At 41.8% G+C, this 24831-nt stretch overlaps 1 protein-coding gene across 2 annotated transcripts in view; it reads right to left on the bottom strand.

Annotated features, from left to right (window-relative positions):
* LOC311499619 (exostosin-1) overlaps positions 1-16066 on the bottom strand; it is a gene marked incomplete at its 5' end in the record, with an annotated part of 291053 nt that extends 274987 nt beyond the window's left edge. Inside the window, 3 exons of one of the 2 annotated variants that reach the window (XM_084560681.1) lie at positions 14599-15350; positions 15761-15827; positions 15924-16066. In XM_084560681.1, the coding sequence (XP_084416807.1) occupies positions 14599-15350; positions 15761-15827; positions 15924-16066 (962 nt within the window). Of the gene's footprint in view, positions 1-14598; positions 15351-15760 lie in introns of both variants that reach the window. The other variant, XM_084560680.1, reaches the window with a different exon arrangement.
* Between the last annotated feature and the right edge of the window lie 8765 nt (positions 16067-24831).

Genomic DNA, 24831 nt, shown 5'->3' with positions numbered 1-24831 from the left:
TTTTGTGTTTTTTGGACCATTTGTTTCAGCTCAGACAAACAAATACGTTGACGTGCGGCAAATGAAAAGTCGCCCAGGAACAACACTTGGCCGATTCCTCTCTGATAAACCTCCCTCCGTTTCCTTTCCTTGCAGCGGTGTGTGTGAAATGTGATGGATTCACACGGCAATTCGTCCCGCCACGCGGCTTTTCCACTATTTTACCACCTCTCTAATCCATCCTCTCTGTCTCTCAAAATATCATGCCTGTGAGGACGGATACATTGAACTAATGCACAGAACTAATGCGTAGAGAGGAAGAAAGAAAGACAGCAAAGAGATTAGAGGTGGTAAGAGAGGCTTTTAAATTTATGGTACGGACTCACCAAACCAGCAGCTAAGAACTACCAGCAACAAAGGCCGACTGTGACCCCCCCCTCACAGCTCCTGAGTCTCAACCATAGACTGTAAATGGACGCGTCTCCACTCGCTCCCATTGCATAAAGTGAGGTTAGAACTGTGGGGATATTGGCTCTGCTCTACCTCCATTTACGAACAAATGTTGGATTATACACTGTACTTATTTATTTAAAGTAAGCAGCATCATAGATTCAGACTTTGTAAATGCAAAGTAAATCACTGATTGCTTATTTCTCCCACAGAGCTTACGCTGGGGTGTTGTCTTAGTTAGGTAGTTAATTAATTTCACAAAATAAAAGTTTAATTTACCTAAAAAAAACTGCAAAGATCCCTCAGATCCTTCAGGTTTCATTCAGACAAGCTGTTATTTTGACGTTCCTACTTTGAATACAATTCCGGGACTGCTTCACGGAGCAGTCAGTGGCAACTGTCAATCATCATGATGTCACATCCTGTTTCTGTAGTGTCAAATAACTAAAACCAAACACTACAGAAAAATGGACACTAAAACATGCATCAGCATTATATTAATTACCTAAAATGACAGAAATCATCTTTAAAAAAAATGTATTTGATGTGTACTTTAGTGTTTTAGTTTGGGCCAAGTCCCAGTCACTGACGTGGAGGGTGTGTGGCTTATGACCTATACTGCAGCCAGCCACCAGGGGGAGCTGTACATGCTTACACTTTTTCCAAAGTCTGTGGTCTGGACCAAAAAGTTTCATCTGATCACACCACAAAGACTACCAGCCGATGTGGTACTACAGCCAACTACCAGCTGGCACAAACGTTCTGCACCTGAGTGAAAGGAAAATAAACTTTCATACCAGCAGGTGGCGGTAGTCTGTACTTGTTATTCAAAAGTTGAAACAGGAAGAGCTACTTTTAGCAGGCAGGCTAACTCAGAAGCTAGGAAGAGCTGTTTTACACAGGTGACCACTCCTGAATCATGTTCATCAGTTGGTCTACTGTTTATTAATTCTGATTATTAACTATTTTAATATCTGAATGTTCAAATTAGTTAGAGTCTTCTGTGTGCCCTTTAAACTTGCTCTCGTCACTTCTGTTGCTCTTGCCGTCGACTGATTCACTAAGCTGATCAGCCAATTAGAGTAATTTATCTGGCCGACTCATTCTTCTGCTGATTCAACAAGCTGAATTATCTGAAAACATTGCGGGATACACCCCAAAATTTAGTGTCACATACGTTCACCAATAGTCCAACACCAGAAAACAGCCAACCATTGGCTTTAGGGGGAGAAGTCCTAAAGGTGCTCAGCATTTGATCATCCACAGCTCAATAACTATTTGGTACTAATGGTAGTAATGGTACTAATGGTATTAATGGACATGTAACACTGCCAAGATTAGGATTAGCTGCCATGTTTTCCAGTTAAGGAATTGCTACAGACCATTTTTGTAGCAAACAGAAGTTTTAAGAAGTTGATCACGTTGGCCACGTAAGCAGGTTTACTACTTTTATTGCAAAATGTAATGCAAATTCAATATAGATTGCAATTTCCTGAATTTACACTTCGATTTATTCTGGGTTATTTTGAGAGCCGGAAAAGTTAATTCACTCAATCTGACAAATGTTTAAACTCGCACTTGGCCTTTGGTACATTAACTTCTTTTTCCCGTTAAGACTGACAGAGGGTCAGATAAAATAAATGCCAAGGCCCCGTCACGCTAAATGCCAATCTATGTTTGGGTTTCACACGGCAAGAAGAACCATTAACCTCTATTCATCTACTGATTGGCTGCCGTGTTGAAGTCAAAGCTGATCAATAGAGCTTCCTTTTACCCTCCAACCAGCCTTGGCAGAAACCTTCGATGCACTGATGGGTGCAGCTACTGTTGTCTGCTGACTGAGAAATCATCGGCTGTTTAAAGGGCCCTAAGACAATCGTAAAGATCCTCTAAAGAATAGTACCTCTACAGCTCTTATTAGTCCGAGTAAGGAGGAAATAAGAAGGGAATACATCTGTTTTCATCAGTACATACAGTATATGGTACACAATGAGGTTTTATATGAATTTCCCATTACTCTAGTCATTGGACAAACATTGTCATTATGTGTGCAGCACATTTACAGCTCATTCAGCTTCTAACAGCTCACTGGTGTTGGATGAAAAAGAAATACACTAGAAGGGAAATACTAAGAAAAATACTCGAGACGTCCGTTACAAAAGTGAGTCACTGATCAGTCTTTCTCCTGACGCACAGGATTAATTTAGCACTACATTCCTCCTCATATATGCTGCTAAAGTCTTTAATCACATAATGGAAAAAAAAAGAACAATAAAATGCCTCGAAGAGAAATGGAAAGAAGCTGAAAATCATACGTTTGAAACTTCTCATCAAGCTCTAAATATTTCATTATGGAGAATCTCAACTACACAAATGAAACTACAAAATATGTTATTCTATTGCCTTTACAGCAACTGTTTATTGGCAGTATGGTAACATCTAATCATTAGCCATTAACAACTTTTAATTGCTTAGTAAAAAATGTTATGATGTGATGTGAAAAGTTTGGTTAGAGTTGAGCATGAACAATCATGGTTTTGGTACTTCACTACGGTTAGGAAAACTTTGTGATGCAGATTGAAAATACAGTTTTATTCAGGTCTTTAGAAAAAGAAAAAGTAAACAAACAAACAAACCACAGACTGTTAAAAACCTAGACTCAAACAAGTCCAATGTTTTACTCACCCGTCCATCCAACTTGACACTCTCTCCATAAGGATTTTGTCATGCAATAATAACAACACTTGACTTCATTGTTTTATAAATTTCACAGCCACTAAAGGGCTTTGTCATTCTTCTTCTTGGGGGAAGTGTGGCTAAGTTTAATTATTTCTTCAAATCAACTGAATTCATTCCGATTCCAAATTAGCTGTTTACATGGACGCTAAATAAAAAGTTTACATATATACATACATGGCTCAAAACATCAGTCACAATAGAACTTTTTTTGATGTATGGACGATGGTTTTGCTCGCTGTGGAGTGTTGCATTTTCTGGAGATTTTTTTTTTTTTCCAACACTGAATTCATCATAAATCATAATTTGTAGAAAAACATGACCAAGATGAAGCCACGCTTTCAACGTTCCTGCCCTCATCATTTGAAGAGATTCCGGATTCATAGAGTTTATTGTCACGTGCGTAGTATGGAAACATTTCCCTGTACAATAAAATTCTTCTTTTGTCGTCCACCCAAATGCCCAACAAAGTAGTGTCACACAGCAGTGAAGGTCTGTCTCGTTTCTGTTCCTTTTTGTCTCGTGATTTCCTGTTTTATTTTGAAAACTAACTCCGCTCGTTTCAGGTCACTTGCTCTTCCCTTGTGTGTCACCGGTCTGATTAGGCGTGTTCGGCTTCATGCAGATCTGTGCAGATCTGACTTGACGTGATGCATGCTGGGTTGAACAAGTTCATTTTAACCAATCATATTCGAGGTCTATGAGCATGAACAACCCAGCATGCATCACGTGAAGTCAGATCTGCACAGATCTGCATGAAGTCGAACACGCCTATTGTCTTCCCTGATTCCTGATTGTTTCCACCTGTTCCCCATTACCCTCATGTGTATATATAGTCTGCGTTCCCCCTTGTCTTGTGTTTCGTCCCTTTGTGCGCTCCAGCCATTTGTTCATGTTTATATCTCAAGCCACAGTTAAGTTGTTTTTTGTAATCCTTTGCTTATTTCTTTTTGTTAGTTTTGTAATCTAGTTTTTGTGTCTTTGTTAACATGTTTTCCATAGTTGTTTTTGTTTGCCTCCTCAGGGACTGATTTTGAGTTCTCTTGTATTTTGTTGCCTGTTTATTTTTCTCTCCTCGTTGAGAGTATTTTTGTTTTTTTGCAATAAAGTAGGATCTGCCGAAATCCTCTGCGTCAGAATCCTGTTCCGAGTCCTGACCTGACAAGTAGAATGTGATAAGATATATATAATACAAAATATAAAATAACTAGTCAGCTGTTTATGGCTTTGTTCATTTTTTTTCAAATACTTGAAGGAATATTTTTGTTGGAATACATCTGTGTTTCTATCCCTTCTGGAAACTCCTCATCGGATGTTTTCCCCACATGGAGCAAGCATAAACTGAAAAATTAAAGGTTTTTTTCCAACCATAGAGAAATGATTAGATCGAGTGTTTACATGGTTAATAGGAGCTAATATTTTCCTATTGAACACATTATGAAAGGTTTACACCGCGACCTCTCAATCCGACTTATACTTTTTTTGGACCACACCAGTCTGTTCTGATTGAGGTGGTTAAATAAGGCATTTTGATTCTGATTATTATTGTTGGTGTCCACATAAACATAGCCAGTTTCTCATTTCCTATTTTTGTTTATATGTACAGTATATAGAATTTTGCTAAATTTATGCATGATTTGTATATCCGGACTTTTCCTACTATACATTTCTAATTGTACTGTGTGTAACGCAGCATTTTGTCATATTAAGGGTTTACTTCCTGGTGTATCGTTACTACTTTTAACAAACAGGCTGGTTTAGTCTGTTGCTTTAATTATATTGAATTAGTTTCTCTCTTCCTCTGAACTGTGTGTTATTGGATGGAGATGCAATGAGACAGCAGTACAAGCTTCTCCACAGTTTAGTTTAGCTCGGCGGGAAAGACAGGAAGAGTGGCGGTAAGAGTCAGGAAAGCGAGAGAGAGGACAGATAAGGGACTAAAGAATGGGAGAAGGGGAGAGGACGGAAGAGGGAGGAGAGGATGAGGAGAAGAATGAGCGCGATGAAGGTGAGGAGAGGAGTGTGGGGAGCGAGGGACAGATAAGCAGCAACAAGGAGAGAGGACTTTTGATGTGCTTTAATAGAACATCTCACAACAAGGCCCGGCAAGAAATAACTAAAACAAATAAATAAATAATAAAATCCCTCACTCTTCTACACGTCGACAGCGCAGGCCGCCCACATGACCACAGCTGACATTCAAAATGTTACAGCCAGACACTCTCCCCCATCATACATATTGGATTCTGCAGCTGCCAAACATTCACAGATTTGACAGCAGCTGTGTTTCCATCCGAGTGTCTATACGCGCACTGGATCACAGAAAGAGCACATTATAATTAATTCATTGAGTTGCTTTTTATGACACAATTAGTGAAGGAAACTCATCTGTTGAAAGATGACAGAGCAGCGCACGTGACGCCTGGGCGTAAAAAAATATCCGTCCACAGCGATCTCTCAGAGACGCTGAATGTGTGTGCATAATGGAGTAAAGAGCGGCAGCAGTGACGCACTCACCTACGCTATCGCGCTTTGTGTCCTGTTTCTCAACAGTGCCTGTTAATGCTGCAGAGAGGGAACAATTTTGAGTGTGTTAATGTACTGTATAAGAATGGGTTGAAAATAACCACTGCGTGTCCACACCAGTTGTTGATGACGTAAAATTCCTCTTTCATCCAACTGGTTCCAAGAAGCAATGAGATTTCAGAACTTTAAAAGACTCACTGGATATTAAAGTTTAAATATATTTTGTTACTTTTGTGTCTATAGAAGATTAATAAATCAAAAAAAAGTTGATATATCTGCAGACTGGTAAGTACGAACATAACCATTCAATTCTAAACACAATGTTCTCTAGTTGAGTTGTCTCAAAACCCTATTGTACCCACTGACTGTATATAAAGATCGACAAAACTTTGTGTCCATCCTTTGTCTATTACCACTTGTTGCAGGGGGGCTGGAGCCTCTCCCAGCTGTCATTGGGCGAAAACACAGAGAGACAAACAACCATTCACACTCAAATGCATTCAGTTTAGAATCACCTATTAACTTAACATGTCTTTGGAGTGGAGGAGAAAGCCGGGGGAACCCGCAGAAAACCTACCTAGGCACAGGAAGAACATGGAAACTGTGCACAGAAATGCCCCGGCCTGCACAGCGGTGTTTTGGTAGTGTTATCGGGACCACTACCGCTACCATCTGTATTGGGTTTAGATTGGTATCACATTTTAAAATGATCAAATCAGTATCAGGCTTCAGCCAGTCCCTGTCTTTTATAGTTCTTTATTTTAGGTCTGCCATAAACCAAAACCACTTCTCTGTAGCGTCAAAACGTCTTCTTCTTGTTCGCTGGCTAGCGTCAAAGCTGCCAAAAATTTCTTCAACACAAAAAGTAGAAGAAGACCCAAAATCACGTGACTCACCATGTCGGCTGTGTGGAAGAACTTTACTCTGGAAAATTAGATAAGAGTGTAGTAACATAACAAAAGCCTTTATGAATCTCCAGGGGAGGACATTTCGTTTATTTAAGATCATATCAGCCGATATTAAAAGATCTGTATCAGATCGGCGGGCAAAAAAAATAATCTTGGTCGGGACATCCCTAATTTAAACTGGTGATTTATGTAAATATTAACCCCCCCATACAGCGGTCATGAAGGCTGCAAATATGTTCGTTTCTGCTGTTAAAGGGGAACTACTGTTTTTTACAACCTGGACCTTATTTCTGGCTTAAAATACGATCGTCTACTCACCCATATAACTTTTGTGTAATTTGTAGTCGACCTACAGACCCCCGATGATGTCTTCTGACCTGGATGATGTCATCTCTGAGCGCCGCACACACCCACGACGGTCAGCTTGTTTACCTGTAATTTGCTACTGCTATGGTTCATCCACAACCTCAGAATCTGAAAAATATTCAGCCATGTTGCAAAAAACTAGCAGTAGCAAATTACAGGTAAACAAGCCAGGTCAGAAGACATCATGATGATAACAGGTAACTCCAGACTGAACGGCGAATACCACTAGCGTACGATAACAAAATATTGGTGAAATGAACGAGTTTCGCGGCAGATAATGCGTTATTTAGAGGCTGCGTTTCGGTGCCCCACTCACTCCCACTATTTGAATATACACAGATCTGAATATCTCCCAAACGACTACAAATTACACAAAAGTTATATGAGTGAGTAAATGATCGTATTTCATGCCAGAAATAAGGTCCAGGTTGTAAAAAAACAGTAGTTCCCCTTTAAGCTTTTTTTTTTTTTTACATGGAGGTCTATGAGGACTGACTAATTTTTTCCAGCTAGCCCCAAGTGGCCATTTGAGGAACTGCAGTTCATTTTTCTAGCCCCAGACGTTTGCCGCTTGGTTAGTACTGTAACCAAGGTGGATACGGTGTAAAGACAAGAGCCTCTGTGTGGTTTGAGATCATTAAAATGAACGTGCTCCTCATTGAGAGCCAAATCTGTGACATTAAGAGACATTTATTAGACTGTATCACGTATGGTGCCATAGGGAAAGTCGGTGTGTGCACCCTGTTTAGAGGCTGCCCAGAATAAACAGGATATCTGTCATGGGTACGAATGCAGAGGGCAAATCTGAACAGAGAAAGTGAGAAACATTCAACACACCTAAATCCTGTTTGGCTCATCCAGCTCGGTGCCGCGTGCCAGCACATCACCGCCCTGTTATTGGCTGTTACAGCCAGTTTAGCACCATGAAATAGGCCTTAATGAAGTCTGACACATTTCTGTTACTACCTCAGTTATTATGACTCGATGTGTGCTAGGTGAAAACAAAGCCTACACAATGCTATTTCTTGGCTCCTTTTAAAACCCCTTTCCTTGCTCCAATCGCCTTGATATACTGTGAACGTACCTAATGTGGGCTCTAGTTATGGAAATAGAAAGCTGTCATGTCCCTGTTACAGTCTGTATTTTTATTTCTTTGCAAAAAAAAAAAAGAACATCCTGTGGCGGCGTTTAAAGGCTCTCTGCTCTGCCACGAAAAGAAAAGTTAAAGAAAGAAAGATGGAGTTAAAATAGCTTTGCGGTCCGATAGAGACAAAAGAGGAGGTCGATGCGCGAGGAGGAAAAGATGAAGAGAGATGTTTATGGATTAACTGTACAGTCAGCAGGACACCTCTCATCCTGTCTGACCATCCTCTACACCACTCCTTCTCCTCTTTTTCCCTCCTTTGACCATGAAAGCTATCATGAAAGACGTGACAGCGATTTGAATTAAGCATTTTATCTGCCACTCTAGTAAATGAAGCCCTCGGCCTATGATATCAAACCGTCTTTGGGGAGACACTTCTGTACTCCGAGACTCTAATTGGTTCAGCAGGCTGTTATCTATGTACAGTAAAGCAGCCTGAGCTCAATCTGGCGCCGCTCAGAGGGAGGTGAGATCTCTATCTATCCCCTTCATTCACAGCTTAATTCAATTGGAGGGCAATTATCGACCGCCCCGAGGCTTCAGGATCCTCGTCGGTTTCTGTTCCCATCAGGGAGCCTCGCTGTGTAGGACCCCCCCCCCCACCCACCCCGACTGCACTGGGTGATGTCTGTATCGATGTGCAGTGTGTAAAACACCAGAGCAGGCGGCGGCAAAGAGGCAGGAAGGCGTCTGGGAAGCTGTGACTGTGAGGCAGCGACAAACTTTTGTCCTTGTGGGAACAGAATCATCAAGCCGACTCATTCCTTCACTCAGACTGCAGATTGTTTTTCATGTTTTGAGTGATACCGTGGGACCCCCACAGACAAAGATGAGACAACAACGCACTCAATTAAATCTCTCATTGGAAAAAACAAGATTCAATTCAAAGGTTCAAAGATTTTTTTATTGCCAGTTCCGTAAATTTTCAGGACATACAGAAGAATCAAAAGGTTGTTTTTCTCCTCACACTGAAATAAACCATATAGAAAAAAAAATAATAAAAATAAAATATAACCTATATCAACCTATATACAAGAGTGGCTATAGTGCAATTTAGTATGACAAAACAATATTTATACAGCAAACATCATGAAGCATATATGGACCCTGACTACTACTACAGTCTCCATGCTTTAATTTTGAAACTGTGGTAATGGTAAATGGTAAATGGCCTTGCTTTTATATAGCGCTTTTCTACCTATTGGTACTCAAAGCGCTTTACAGTCAGAGACACATCTACCCATTCGCTCACACAAGCACACACACATTCACACACCAGTGCCACGCACTGGGAGCAACTGGGGGTTCAGTGTCTTGCTCAAGGACACTTCGACATGTGGCACATTCTGGGGATCGAACCGCTAACCCTCTGGTTCGTAGACAACCCGCTCTACCTACTGAGCCACAGTCGTGGTGGGGGAAGTACACAGGTTTAATGCTGAAGGTGTGAACATAAATACTCAGAGCCGGCCACTTATGATCAGACTGCTCGCATGTTAATACCAGGTCTGAACCATAGACTGTATATAAATATGGACACCACGTCCCCACTTCCTTGCTTTGGCCAATCCGACGCTATTTTCCCGGGGATACAGGCAGCGGCATCTCGCAAGTTTGGAGTATGGTCTGAGAGTGGAGCTATGCAGAGCTGCGGTATCGATGACCCGACCACACTTCTGCCACACCCACTCACATTTTCATGTAACCAATTTTACACTCTGCCCTACCTCCACCAGTTACAAGGAAATGTCATTTTTTTAAATTATTTTATGTTTTATTTTTACAACTCTCACACATGCATCAACATCATATTAACTACTTAAAATGACAGAAACCATCCTTGAAAATGTTTTATTTGATGCGTATTTTAGTGTTTTAACTTGGCCCAAGTCCCACCCACCAGCACGGAGGGGGTGACCTATACTGCAGCCAGTCACCAGGGGGAGCTCTACTTGCTTTGGCTTTACCTCAGAGGAGCAGTTCCGCTGTCCATCTTTATACTGTCTATGGTCTGAACAGGGTCATAGCCGCATAGATTTATCTGTTGTCATATTCATTTGTTATTCGCTGTATTTTGAGCTTCTTCGTAGCTTTCCAATAGTGAAGAACAATTAAGGTGGGCCTCCCTCCTGGTTTGTCAAGTAAGTTCACCATTACTTACTTTTTTTAAATATTTAAATCAGCTCCAGAAATCGGTTCTATTATAAGCAAGTAAGATCGCAACCTTCAAAGTTTCTTGAAATATGCCATTAAGTAAAAAGTAGTGATAATCAACAAGCATATATGGACACCGACTTCTGTCTTTCTCGATTTTCAGAGATAACCATGCTTTAATTTTGGGAACTCTAGTTCCCATAACATGAACTAGGAAGTCAGAATTTCCAAACTATTTTTCTGTAAAGATGCATTTTAACGCTACAGATGTGAACATGAATACTCAGAGCTGGCCACTCGTGATCAGATCTAGTTTTGACTAGTGACACTGAAAACCTACCTACATTAATCCGAGTTGTTAGTCTGAACGTTTACAGATAATCTGTAAAAGAAGAAGGACCAAAAATGATTCTAATGTATCAAACTTCTAGCTTTCCAACTTGTTTGTCAAGTAAGTTCATTACTTACTTTATAACGTTTTTAATCAGCTCCAGAATTCAGTTTTATTACGATTAAGAAAAGCCTCAACCTTCAAAGTTCCTTGAAATATGCCGTTAAGTAAACGGAATGTTTCAAATGACAAGAGAAGAGAGACACGTTAGAAATGAGCCGCTGAAGGCTAAACATTTGATATCAGGCCAACACCAGACACCGACTCGGAGAAAGGACTAATGTAGGATTTAATTAGTGAAGCAGCCTCTTAAGCACTTTTCCTTTCATTAATGTACTGTATCGATTATCACCCTTTATGTGTTACTCAGCTGGCAGCGCGCTCCGGATTTTTCCTTTTTTCCCCGCAAACTCCGACATCCTGTTAATGCACAGGCTGTCTGCAGCCGAATGAAAATGTTTTCTGTTTTCCTGCGACGGAGTCATTAAGAGCATCACCCACACCAAACAAGACTCACGCTGGTCACGGTATAGCGTTCCCAATTTGTTGTTGTCATTCTTATTTTAGTTGCATGAGGGAGAATTTCCTCTGAACCGCAGAGACGTCTGTTCTCAGCATGAGAGCTGCAGCTGATAAAACCTTGGCGTCGGCCTGTGAAGCAAAGAGAAATTTAACTGGGTGCGAGTGATTACAGTCTCTACACTCTCAGAAACGCACTGCAGTCCATTAGCAGTCGGACACTGATGGATTTTTCTTTCGCTGGCCTCGTATTGCAGCGCGTTAGATTAGAAATGATACAGTGACCGTAGGGTGTTACTGCTGACTTTTAATATACAACTCACGAGTTTAGGGATGAATTTCAAGAAACGTCAACAGTGATTATTTTTACAGCAACATGTATAGCACTTGAAAAGTATTGGAGACCATCATTACCTGACTCAGCTGGTCTCAGTCCAAAGTGTTTTAGTGTCTTCTGGCTCATTATTATAGGTTTTTAAAACTTATAACTCAGTACCAAACTACAGTCAGTACAATGTAAAGATAGCTATTGAACACAGAGGTGCATTTAGCAGAGAAAAGACAGATATATCTCTCTAGCGTTTGTGGACATGTATCTGGTGAGGAAAATGGACTCTAAGGAAATTTGTATGTAGTTATGTTCCGCTCAAGTTTTTTTTGTCCTCAGATACGATACCTTGGCTCCAGAAAACCTGTGTTCTTTACTCCAGAAATGTTCTGGTAATCCAACTCTGTAACCGTCTTGGGAATATTTTTCTGCTTGACGCTGTCTCCAGGAAACTTTCTCAACTTTCTCAAATGCAGCGTTCAGTTTTTGGTGTTGTTTGGGTGCAGCCTTTGCCTGAGTTTCTTTTCGGTGGTGAATCAGGTTGGTAGTATTGAATGATGATCTCTTACCACCACGTCACCAAACTTGAACTATTTACACATTTCTTTCCGTCTGGCTGACTTTATTTTCCTGAGTGAAGTTCTTCAATACTGCAGACATGTTTAGATGCTACAAGGACGTAGTTTTGGTTTATAGCAGACCTAAAAAAAAATGACTACAAAAGATCAGGCTTGGCTGAAGTCTAATACCGATCCGATCATTTTAAAAACGCCTGGATCGACACTGATACCAAACGGGATATCCCCGTCTGTGAAATCATCTCGTGACAATCCATCTTTCCAGGCTTCACAATATCGGCTTCAGTTCGATCCATAGTTCTGTGGACCAATCAGCATCCTGTGAGGAACTCCTGGCTTGTTGAGATGTGCCGATGATCACTTCTACGAGTCTGTAAACCTTCCCTTCAATACACAGCAAAAATAGTCAACCAACAAACTATATAGCTACGTTAACTGCTTTCTAGCTTCAAAGCCCCTCAGACTGCTGATTGTTGTTTTGTCTCCTATTTAGTTTCTTGACCTGCATGGTTGCCTATGATACACTGATAGACGGTTTGTTTCCTGCAAAGTGTTCTTTTCAAAGTGTCAGGTTCAGATGGATGGATGCTAAAACCAGAGTATAAAACAGTGTGTCTCTTCTTCAGAGATGATTGTTTTCCCATTCAGTTGCAATGTAATCTCTGGCTGAATTACATGTTTTTTTTTAACACAATATCATTGAATTGAACACAAATATCGCACCGCTTCCATCACATGTCACTTTATGCAAAGATTTCGCCACGCAAGACACAGCAAAGGGTTCGGGCTAACGTCAGGGGTACGTCAGCAAGAACAGAGCACGAAATGAAGATGTGTCGTGGTAACACGAATCACCGCTTAGGAACTGCCTCTGAATCGTCAGGAGGTTGTTGCCATTTACGGTGGACACACAAAGAGTTTAGCTCTCACATCAGAGACCTCGCGTCAGGGGTTCACATCCAGACATTTATCCGGTCAGGTTTAGACAACAAAAGCAGTTCAGTTAGAGAACTATCAAGGTGTCTGAAGACACTGTGACTGTGCACTATCTTTCCCCGACTTTAACCCATTGCACTACGAAATGGCTGAGTGTTTTTTTATGCAATGACTGAGTGTGCATGTGTGCGTGTGGTACCTATGCTGCTAAATGTTGTTAACTGTTGTTATGTTTTTTTTTTTTATTTATAATGCACTGATAGGAGAGCACTTTTAATTTCGTTGTTCTTGTGACAATGACAATAAAGACCTATTCTATTCTAACCAAGTTTTCAGAGTGCCTCAAAATAATCATACCTTAACACTGGATATGTGTTACGAATACATTTGGAACATATTTTCAACCGTCTGCACATTAATTAACATTTCCTCATTATGTTGATAGAAAAGGTAATCTAATTGCAATTAGGTTTCCTCCCAAATAAATGTGCTGTTCTGTTTGGATGAAACATGCTTTCTAGGCAACTATATTTCCACCTGGGATGCACCATCAGGCCTGTACTTCAGTCACGTTGCTTGTTTCTGTGACTGGTCCAGTCTGAAACACATTTCCTTTCCTTAACTCTGTATCTGGGACCTTTCGAAAATTCATCAAGTACTCTTTATGGAGCCACTTGCTCAATATATACAAAACTGCACCGCACTGTAAAAAGTTGAGCTGCCGTCTGACAGCACTAAGCGGGTTTCTGTATCCTCTGTGGTTTTCCTTCAAGCAATTTCTCCAACTAAAATATGCAACAGATGACTCTTAGACTAACACATCCAGGAAAAAGCGAGAGAATGTTGTTCCCGTTTCGCTCGATGGTTTCCCCTCCTACAGCTGTCAGCTACCAGCTAAAATTTTCAAAAGCCAAGCCTCGCTCCTCGGCTCAGATCACTCTTCTCTCGACCGACTGCTGAGCTGACAAAACCTCCTGTCTTCACAATACTTCTCTGCTCCCCTTCACACGCGTGTGCGCTTCGCACGGAAGAGCACGAGTACCTGTGCATTTCTGTAGCATTTTGTCTCTGTAGCAGAGAAACAGTGAAGCTCAACTCCCGTGATATTTGTGAATTCATGAAAGCATCCGACCAGTTCCACTTTAATAAAGAAGAGGAGCTTCCTCACCGGCGCTCTGAAGAGTGCGAGTTTGCCGCCAGTAAACCTCATTTGTAAAGACCTACAGCGGCAGCATGCAAACTCCTGCACGCAAACACAACAAGCACTTGTGAGCAGCTGTAATGATGCTCAAACACGCTGCATTTGGAATAACTAACAGCAAGTAAGAGCTGATAATGAGGTAACTGCCTCTGTGCTAATGCCTGCGAAAACGTGGTCTGGCTGCTCCGTTTGCAGACACAGAAAACACTGAATTAAATCAAATGTCAAGAAACACAAGGGCTTGACAGCAAGTGTGAGAACTCCTGAAACCAGGAAGTAGTGTAAGCAATATCGAGACGAATGGATCCGCTTAATTTATGGCTTTTGGAGCACTGATGTTCAGAAACAGAAGCAGCATAAAGGATCAAAAAGTGAGTCTTACTTTGAGTAGTCTTCATTATCTCTGTCACAGCGAGAGTCCTTGTGTTTCTCCCAGTCTTTGCCATGTTTGCACGTGGTCAGCAGAATAATATCTTCCCCATTGTGGATGTGATACAGAGCATTCCTTGTCTCTGAACCAATACCAGTAAGGTACCGCTTCCCTTTGAACACCAGCTGATACTTCCTGGAAGGCGGCGCGTCGTTGAGCGTCAGGTAACCTATGCCCCCTCCTTTTAGCTGGTGATCTTTGGAGAACAGAGGGATGGAAATATCAAAGTTAGGCCGGAAGTTGACCACATCTGCACTGGCCTTGGCCAGCATGGCCTGGCCCACCTCGAAGCCCAGGTCCTCTGTGTAGTCCGGCCAGGTGCCGGAGTAAAGGTTGAATATGAGGTGGTTCCTGCCATCGCTCCACGTCGGCAGGCTCTGGATTCGGGAGCGGACGTTCTGGACATACTGAGCTGAGAGCTGATCTCTGTCCAGCGTGTCCACAGCCAGAATGAAGAGGCAGGCCCGCAAGGGGTCTGTGGTGTGGAAGCGAGACTCCCGGATGGAGGACAGGATCTTCTGGTAGGTCTCTGAGATCTCGTCTCCTCTCTGCGGAGGGTAGATGTAAACCCTGAAGCCCGACTGGCAGCGAGCAAAGTCGAAGCAGGTTTCCATGCGGCAGCGCTTGTTCCTGTAGATGTTGTCGCGGATGGCCCGTCGTTCGCGAGGAGAGGTGTGCTGGTGATGGAGCTGAGGACTGTCCTCCTGTGTGGACAGACAAAAGACAGAAACATTTACATCTGTTAACATCACACCAAAAAAAAACACGATCGTCGATCCTCTGCACTCTGTAATACATCTGGTTAGATTTGTAGCCTCAAACTTCATCAGTGCTGATTGTGTGTTGCATTACTCTATTCTTTACAGCGAACCCATGGGTGATTTGTATTGCAAAGCATGAAAATGTATTGTCCTATTTATTTTTGGCATCATTTTAACCGTCACAAAGACAGAAATGAGCCTTCTACTGAATGATTTCTATTTGAAAGGCTGTTTTTTCTGATACAATTAAAGACTTTTTGCATGGAAGCGACCTGAATACTTCTTCCACAGCTGCTTCTCTATTACATTTTTGGGATTCATTTTCTCTCCCTATGAATCAGTGTGCGGGCTACCTCCTGTTCTCCTCCCTCCAGGTATGGCTCCAGCGGCTCGGTCGGCTCCGGCCAGTGCCTGGGCGGCCTGGAAGGGCTCCTCTGGGGCAGCGGCTGGGGCTGTGGCTGGGGCTGATACACGTCCTGGCTCTGGTGGTAGTACTGGTGTTCCTGCTGGTGGTACTGGTGATACTGGGGGTACTGGGGAAACTGGTGATACTGGTACGGCTGCTGCTGGAACTCCCCGATTTGCAGACCCCACAGGTAAACGAGGAAGAGAAGACCGGCCCCCACAGACACGAGCAGGTACCGCTTCTTGGCCTGCATGTGTGCTGCGGAGGGAGGAAAAGGAGGAGGTTTTGGGTACGAGGGGGGAGGGGGGGGCAGGAGGAATGAAGGAGGGAGAGGATGACAATAAGAGGAGAAGGAAGGAAGGAAGGAAGCAAGAATCAGAAAGTGTCGAGGGGCAGAAAAGGAGAGGAAGGAGAAACAAAGTGAAAAGAGGAAACAAATGATGATGAGGAACTAGGTAATAAGGAGAGGGGTCGCAGGGACGTAGACACAGGTCAAGTCTTTATCCACAGCTCGGCATTTTTGGGATTTGGAGTCACTAAAAGAAAAGAAACAGAGTTTTCAATAAAGTGTCTTTAGCAAATCAAGATTTTGTTTTTTTACAGATTATTGAAAGTGAAGTTTTTATGAAACCAAGTGTAAAATTTAGGTCACATCTACACGGCCCATGTCCTTTTTTATTAAGGCTAAAATTTAAGTTTCTCCCTCTGTGGTGTGTTCTAAAGACAGGACAGTAAAAAGTAGAGTAATAAAGAGTTTCATATTTGTCATAATTTAAAGAGGCACAAATAAATAAAAGTGTAGAATGATTATTTACCATCAGTTGTCCAGGTCCAGTAAGGATTTTTGATGCAGTTAGATGCATTTTTGTGCATTTGCCAATGGAACAATTGCATTGTAAAGAACATATTTGCCTATTTTCTTCTAGGCTTTATACATTTTACCTGTAACCATTTAGTTGCAGAACTTTGCGTAGCTGCAAGCAAACTGCAACTTTTCCAGAGTTCCTCTAATAAGTGAATATGATCGTGCATATTGCCTGTTCCAAGATTGCTACGGTGTATGCTGGTTAGAAGACTGCGTGCAAACTGAAAGGTGGTCAGATGGATTATTATTATTTATTTATTTATTTATTTGGATCGTGTTGGATAAGATGTGCAGCTCTAAAATTGCAGGATTTTTGAATGGAGTTTGGCTACAAGGGAAACAACACGTGGGGCATCGTACTAAAAACTGCCCTCTTGTAAAGTGTAGCCTAAAGGGATTTTATTTTTATTTTTTCAAAGCAGTTTTTCTTTCCAGTTAATTCATAATCAGAGAGCTTTCGTGAAGATCTACTCACCTGCTTACAGGGAACACCTGTAGTTCCAGGAACGGATCGAGGTGTCCGCCGCTCTCCCCTGCAGCCGGGGCAGGAACCCACAGTTTGGAAACATGCGCTCCATTAACCTCCGGGTACTGAATCACAAACCCATCAGCAGACGTTAAGTTTACAGTTAAAGCTCTAGTAAGAGGGATTCACTGAGCTCAGCGTCCGCACTGAGACCGATCCAGGTGCGCTTCCTTCATCCTCCGCCGCGTCCCGGCCACAAAGTTTCCTCGAGAAAAGACCACAGAGTGATTTTCACGCGCAAGAGATTCCCACCGCAACGCGCAGCTGACTGTCAGCACGGCAGGTACCCACGGTGTGAATTTAGGCGCGCTCTCATCTGCCACACGAGCCGTGATCACATCCATCCGGAATTAACTGAGTTAAACAAGGCGCGTACGTCTCCAATCAGCGTCCGCCACCATCCCCCCTTTACGGAAAATCCCAGCCAGAGAAGATCCAAACTTAAGAATTTAAATCCACACCTGTGCGCCGCGGCTCACTGGGAGAAATAAGCAGAAATCACCATCCCGTGTAAGTTAAGGAAATGCTGGCGCACCTGATCCGGGGAGACGCGCGTTAATAAAAATCCTTTTAGGCGCGACTTCACGGTCTCCTGAGTGGAAGGCAGCTGCGTTTCTCGCCGGGGGTTAAAGTAATGGATCAAATGAATAAGATCAGTGTATGCCGGTGCTCTTCGGGGTGACTCCCGCTGTTACTCGCGTTCCCATCCTCAAATCCTCAGTTGGATCCGGGCTGTGCCACCGTGCATCATCCAGCAGCAGCAGCAGCACCATCAGCAGCAGCAGCAGCGCTGATAAGCCAGACAGCAGCAGGCTGGCAGACTGGGGGGGATCGGAGTAGGCACTGGGCGTCTGTTGCTCCTGATAAGGTATGGGAGCTCGCCACAATTCAGCATCTCCCAGTCTGCCGTGGAGCTGTGTTTGTATCTGTTTCGCAGAGAGCGTAAAGGAAAGAAATGTCCAAAGACATCAGTGAAATCACACATCACCGAAGTCCCTGGTGAGGCTTTTGGGACCTCTAAAATGACAACAGGCTCACTATTTTCATTTTTCAAACCAAAGTCCATTCATAAATCTGCGAATTTTGGACTGTTTTCGGCAAACGTGAGCCGTAAAATGCACTTTACGCATTTGTTACGCATCTCATCAACTTGCTCCAATTATCTTTCACCAAAGTTAAGATTTTATTGTTATTTCATGCTTCTTGCTGCATGAATAGAAACAAATACGAGTTCCTTAACAGCCAAGTTATCGAGAATAGTTCCATTTATTTCGGATCTCCACTGTTTTAAAGCAGGAATTACAGAGTGCAGCTTGAGTTACGTGTAATTTGTCACAAGAGCTAAATACAAATTTTCTCTCATCTGAACTCATTGATGTTGTGGTAAATGATGCAGATGGGATTTGTCATGGCTTAGATATTTATTTTTTTTGTGCGTGAACTCTTCTACCAGCCTGTGAACTTTTAATTAAGTCTTTTAGGAGGATAATAAATCAACGTTGACCACAAATCTTTCCATCTGTCCTGCATCTTCATTCGCGTTTACTTGCACAGATGCAGCTGCCGGAATAAAATCCATTTGCTCGGGATTTAAATCAATGACATTATCTCATAAACAGGAAGGAGAGTTTACAGATGTTGGAGCCGCCTATACAGTGCATGGTGTATCAAACAGCGCCATCTTGTGGTAACGCGCTTCTGACTGCTGAGATTTATAACGGTGAGAAAGCAAAATCACAAGGTGGAAGTTATTCCAGCTCCCCAGAATCAGACAATGGAGGGAAATAAATGCACACACTCTGCGATGCAGGAGTTCCTCCAAAATAATACCATGCACATAAATTATCTCCCTTCAAAGGAGCAACCTCTCAGAGCTGCACTGGGCCCCTTCATTCAAAAAGAGGTGCACGCTGACAAATAATTTAAAGAGAAATCAGCACGGGGCTCATTATTATTAATCCAGGCGGTGTTTATGACTAAATGATGGCACAGACATTTATGTAGGAGGCAAGGCAGACGATTTCTGGTGGAGAAAGAGAACATATCCACTGTAGTAATTTCTGCATCCTTGCTACCAGGATTGCATTGCACTTGGTTTATTTCTGTGAACGTATAGTTCTAAATAAGTATTTCAGGTCGTGTATGAGCTGTCCTAGGCCAGAGTCCAGTCAGTATTTCAGTAATTAAACTCTTAGGTTTTAATCTGAGCGCACTCTCTCAGCTGTGCCATTAACCTGTAAGCTCATTGAATAGTTCATGTGAGCCTGCTGTTAACTTTTGACGATCAGACGAGGCTGCAGCATATTTATTTTCAAATCATCTGTTATCTCTGATTTTTTTTTTTTCCCCCTGATGGTTGTTCCTTAACGTACACCATCCTCTAAACCTTCTGCTCTTCTGGTGCCAAAAGTGGACCTTCCACATGATTTAAGGGGCAGTATAAATGCTGGAAACTTCATCTGAGACGTAACAAATCGATAAATTAAATTGAGCACTTGAAAAACAATACTTAAAAAAAGATTTATCTTGTCTAATTGCAAATCTTTGGATATTTATGTGAACCGCCACCAGTCTCTCTATGGGGTTTTCTGCTAATTTACTGGGGCCGTTATAACTCTGAAGGATTTGTCGGTGTTGATGGCTTCATGCTCCATTAGTGGATGATAAATCTGAAGGGGGTCCTGTTGGTGCTCACCGAGCAGCAGGGAGAGCCAACTTTGATCTGCTTCCAGTCCCGGTCCATCGCTTCGCTTCCTCCACTTCCTCATTCTCGCTATTAATCTTGGGATAGCTCAGCTGCACCGAGGTCTCTTTCCTCTCCTGTGCCGGCACTTAGGAGGTGAATGTGAACCAGGTTTTGAATAAATTTGTCTTCAGATTGTACGTGATTTTGCAGGACATGACTTTATGTCTCATTTACTCTTTGATTATTTCTGATTGCCTTTTAGAGGAGGGAAAGTGATTTGATCTTCAGTGGTTTTTTTTGGTACATTTACACCTGAACTTGATCTGATTACCAGGGTCCAATGAGGTCTTATGTTAATGTCACATTTCAGATGGGTGGTACATGTCTAAGTAACATCCACATGAGTGCCAGGTGCAAAAGTTTCCCAGCAGAACATTGACACAAGATGGTCAATGTTATTTACTTCTCCAACCGTACCTTGAAAAACGTAATTGTCCCGTATTTAGAAACAAAAGTGTGTCCCATATTAAGCTGAAACAGGACGCACTTTGTCCCATATTACCGTGAGAATCAATAATAGTGTGTAAAATGTCAATGGAATTAATGAATAGCAGGGCACTTTAAATTTACAGTAAACTTATTCTCCTGCTCTGTGACCAGTGAGCTGACTGCGGGAATCCCGCTCATCTCATTGGTCGAGGTACTGTTGTTTGCGAAGAAGATACCGGAAGACAACAAAGCAACAATTTTTCCTCACACTTTCTGTTTGAACTTTTCTTATTGCACTTTTACAAGAGGAATGCTCTGCTTTCTATTGTTTTATATTAATATATACAGTTTTAAGTTAAGCAGGACAGGTTTCTGTTAATTTTGTTATTTTGTATTAAAAATAAATTCTTGAATTATAATTTGTTTTGCACGTGTTCATATCACTCAAAAATATGCATCTAATTCAATTCAGGTAAAAAATCTTTCACACACACAAAAAAAGGGCTAAAAAAATTCACCACACCAGGAAGGGTGAAGGCAGTCGGGTCGGCTGGCCCTGCCACTGAGGTGTCCCTTATTCTCTGGCCCCTTAGTTTGCCTCAGTTTCATGAGCTGGCCCCAGTTCCCAATTAACTGAATAGCCCTGGTCTAAATCTTCGTTCAGTATGCCATGTGGAGGAGTCGTCTAAATGCTAACAAAGTGGACTGAGCACATGTACGCCCCCCTCCGCCCTAGCATCCACAAAAATCTAAAATCAATGCCTCTGTCCTGGCTGGTGATTGTTTGTTTCATCTGATGACTCGAGCTAACTCAATGTAACAAGCACACACACATACGCACACATATGCACACACACACACACACACACACACACACATACATAAGGCCATGAGCACCGCTAGCCGCTGTAATGTAGTCCTGTTCTGCTCAGACACTCAAGCTCAGGATTTGAGGCTGCCGTGCAATTTTCAAACAATCCACATTTTCAGACCATCTGGTGCCGCACGGAACACAAAGTGAGGCTGAGCTGCTGTAATTATTCTCCATATGAGAGTCATGACAAACCAACAGAACAGCTAAAAGCCCGCTCCACCCGGAAAAGTGCATGAAATGACGCTCAGTTGCTCAGAGGCCAGTTACTTTTGCACAGCGGAAGCAAAGACATTGACTTCCACTGAGCTTTGATGACTGGAATTTAAAAGCAACTTCTGACTTTAAGAACACAGACCTTTGATAAGGACACAGAACACATCACAGCAGGTCTTTTACTCACATTTAAGATAACGATGTAAAAGACCTGCTGTGATGTGTTCAGTAGAACCTCATCTGGATGGAATCCCAGAGCTGTACTGTAGCTAGCAGGCAATTAACAATAGCAGTTATAGACACTGAGAAACAGCTAGCATGTCTACATCATAGTCCTACAGGACTCCTTCACTGTTGTCATTGGCTACTGTCAATCATCATGATGTCACATCCTGTTTTTATAGCGTCAAATACTTAAAATACTTAAGACTGGAATGAGCATTTTATTAACTACCTGAAATGAGAGAAACAATCCCTGAAAATAAAATCCCTGATTTGACGTCCCATTCACTAACATCAGTCAGGCGGGGCTTAAGGCCTATACTGCAATCAACAACCATGGGGAGTACCATGTGATTTGCATTTTTCAGGAGCTGTCATGGTGTCCTCTTTTTTTTACAGTCTGTCTATTATTGACATGTTATAATATACTTCATTGTTCAACATGTATAAAGTAAAACGTAAAGTAAAAACGTGTTCAGAATCAGAATACTTTATTAATCCTTCAAGGAAATTGTTTTGTTGCTGTTGCTCCCATAAAGTGACAGTTGCTAGTTGAATAAAGGTAATACAAAAATATATAAAAAATAAGTAAGTTGAGAAATGAAGCGCAAGCTAAACTAACCAGTTGATTGCTGTAGCTTTGTATTTATTATACAGACACAAGAGAAGTATCAGTCTTCTCATCTAACTGTCAAGTATAGTAAGCTGTAGTATTTCTTTAAGGATAAATTAAAATATTGTTGAAAGTGTCCAAAAATCCATAAGTGCAGTAATATCTGACGACACAAGTGTCTATCTATCAATCTATCCATCTGTCAATCATAGGTTAAACACAACAAGGCAAAGGCTGAGGAAGTTTCTAAGGAAGCGATCTAGCTAGCTATGTTGTTAACATATCATGATAAATTCCTTTATTTTTAAACTAATACTGCTTTCAAATGGAACGTGGGCATTTGTGATTACGACATGGAAAGTCATGCCCACAAAATGCTTGGCATTCAAGTGGTAACACTGAATTTAAATCGTGAAATCACCGCGGTTTGGCAACAGTTGAAGTGCTTAGAAATCACTGAGGCTAACACTTAGCAAGCTAACGACCAGGTAAGTTAATGAAGGAAATGCAAAGGGATAACGAAGGGATGAAGCTGTTGTAAATATTAACACTTTCTTCTGATGTATTGTAAAATTACTAAGAAAACTTTGAACACACACGATACACTATACAATATATTGTCTGTCATTTCTGAAAATGTAAACAAACACGTCACAACACAGGCTTGAACTCGGATGTTTCCTTTGAACACAGTAAACATAAAATCATTTAAATTTAGCATCATAGTCACTTCTCACAATTGTCAGAATCAAGCTAACTAATAACTGTAGTTACCTCTAACCTACGTTGTAGAAGGAGGTTATTGCAGTGAGACCTAGGATCTTTGCCGTCTACTAACAGTTCCGAGACTCAGGGTAGACTGACTCAGCTAAAGTATAGATTATAATGCAACTTTGTCAGCTGTCATAGGAGAGTGATATTTCAGTAGCTAGCATACTATTTGTAGAGCAGAACTAAGAAAGAAAGAAACATTTGTTTAGCTCAGGTAGGACACTTCTGGCAAATCAACTTGGGTTCTTGCACCAGCTCTATGCTGTAATTTGTGTGTGAGGGGACATATATTTATTTGACACAATGTACTATAAATTTTTAGTCTATAGCGAATGTGATTTTATTCTACACTTAATCTTGACAGTTCATTCCTGATGTTCTGAAATACCCAAAAGCTGTGGTGCTGGGCCTATAGTTATATTATGGGCTGTTGAGTGGTAGTAAATCAGGTTTAAAATGTTGACTCTCCCCATTGACAGTAGTTTTATGTGCACAAGGTTAAAACTTTATTGCATTAATGGCCGTAACAGATGGAGAGAGACAGAGAGACAGCGTAATTACATCTTGTCAAATAGTCCAACACTCTGGAGACAGCAGCAAAACAACACTTCATTCAGGCAGTGAGCTTTGTAACAAAGGGCAACAAAACTGTCAGATGGAGTGAACAGTGCTGAAGGCAAAGACAGTAACCAAACTGGAGGGAGCGTTTCTTAAGTCTGAAATTATCTGCAACAATCAGCTGTCCCAAACTAGAGAAGCATTTCATCTAAGAGATGATCTATAAAAGTTGTATAATTAACAGTTTTTCTAGATTTTTCTTATGAGGAACTGGTTGCAGTTTAAAGCGTTTTTCTGCCAAAGTCTGAGCATTATCCAAAATAACTAGGACACAGTCTAAGGAAAAACATATTGCTTATAAATTGTCTTGTATAAAGGTAAGTTCATTCATTCATTCATCTTCTATACCCGCTTATTCCTGTTAAGGGTCGCGGGGGTCTGCTGGAGCCTATCCCAGCTGTCATCGGGCGAGAGGCAGGGGTACACCCTGGACAGGTCGCCAGTCCATCGCAGGGCTATAAAGGTAAGTTTTTAGAATTTTGACCACCAAAAAATGAAGTTCCATTCACCTCTTGGACAGATAACAGTAACTATAATTTGATCTTGACTAGTGTCCTCTCTTAGCCTGGGGTAACCATACTCAATTCTTAATTCTGGAGTTTGGTAACACACCATTTGGATTCTCCATGGTGCTCGGATTATGTGTATGACTACATAGCTGTTACTCCCGACCAAACAATTTGATTGGTGTGGTAGATCTTGCTCCCTACTGTGGGAATAATCAGCTCCAGACCAACTTTTGGCTGCAAAGTTTTTGTGAGCGGGGGTCAGGTTGGTCAGGCTAGCTGACCAAAAACCAAAATCATGCAGATTAACAACAAAAGCATGAATTCGATAACACTTGAGGGCCACTCTCGAAGAAGAAGTCAACAAATTTACCTAGTTGGGAAGCGTGATAGCTGTGGACGGAGGGCCAGAGGAAGACGTAAAGGCAAGAATTGGAAAAGCTAGAGCAGCATTCAACATTCTAACCAAGATCTGGAAAACAAAAAACATCTCTCTCAATACTAAGTGCAAAATCTTCAGCTCCAACGGTTTGATTGGCGTGGCAGATCTTTGCCCCTACTGGGGCATAATCAGTCCAACTCCAGATCAACTTTCATCTGCAGAGATTTTGTGGGTGGGGGTCAGGTTGATCAGG

The sequence above is a fragment of the Chelon labrosus genome, assembly GCF_963514085.1.
Source record: "Chelon labrosus genome assembly, chromosome: 14".
Taxonomy (NCBI): Eukaryota; Metazoa; Chordata; class Actinopteri; order Mugiliformes; family Mugilidae; genus Chelon; species Chelon labrosus.
This window is presented reverse-complemented; position numbering and strand designations above follow the sequence as displayed.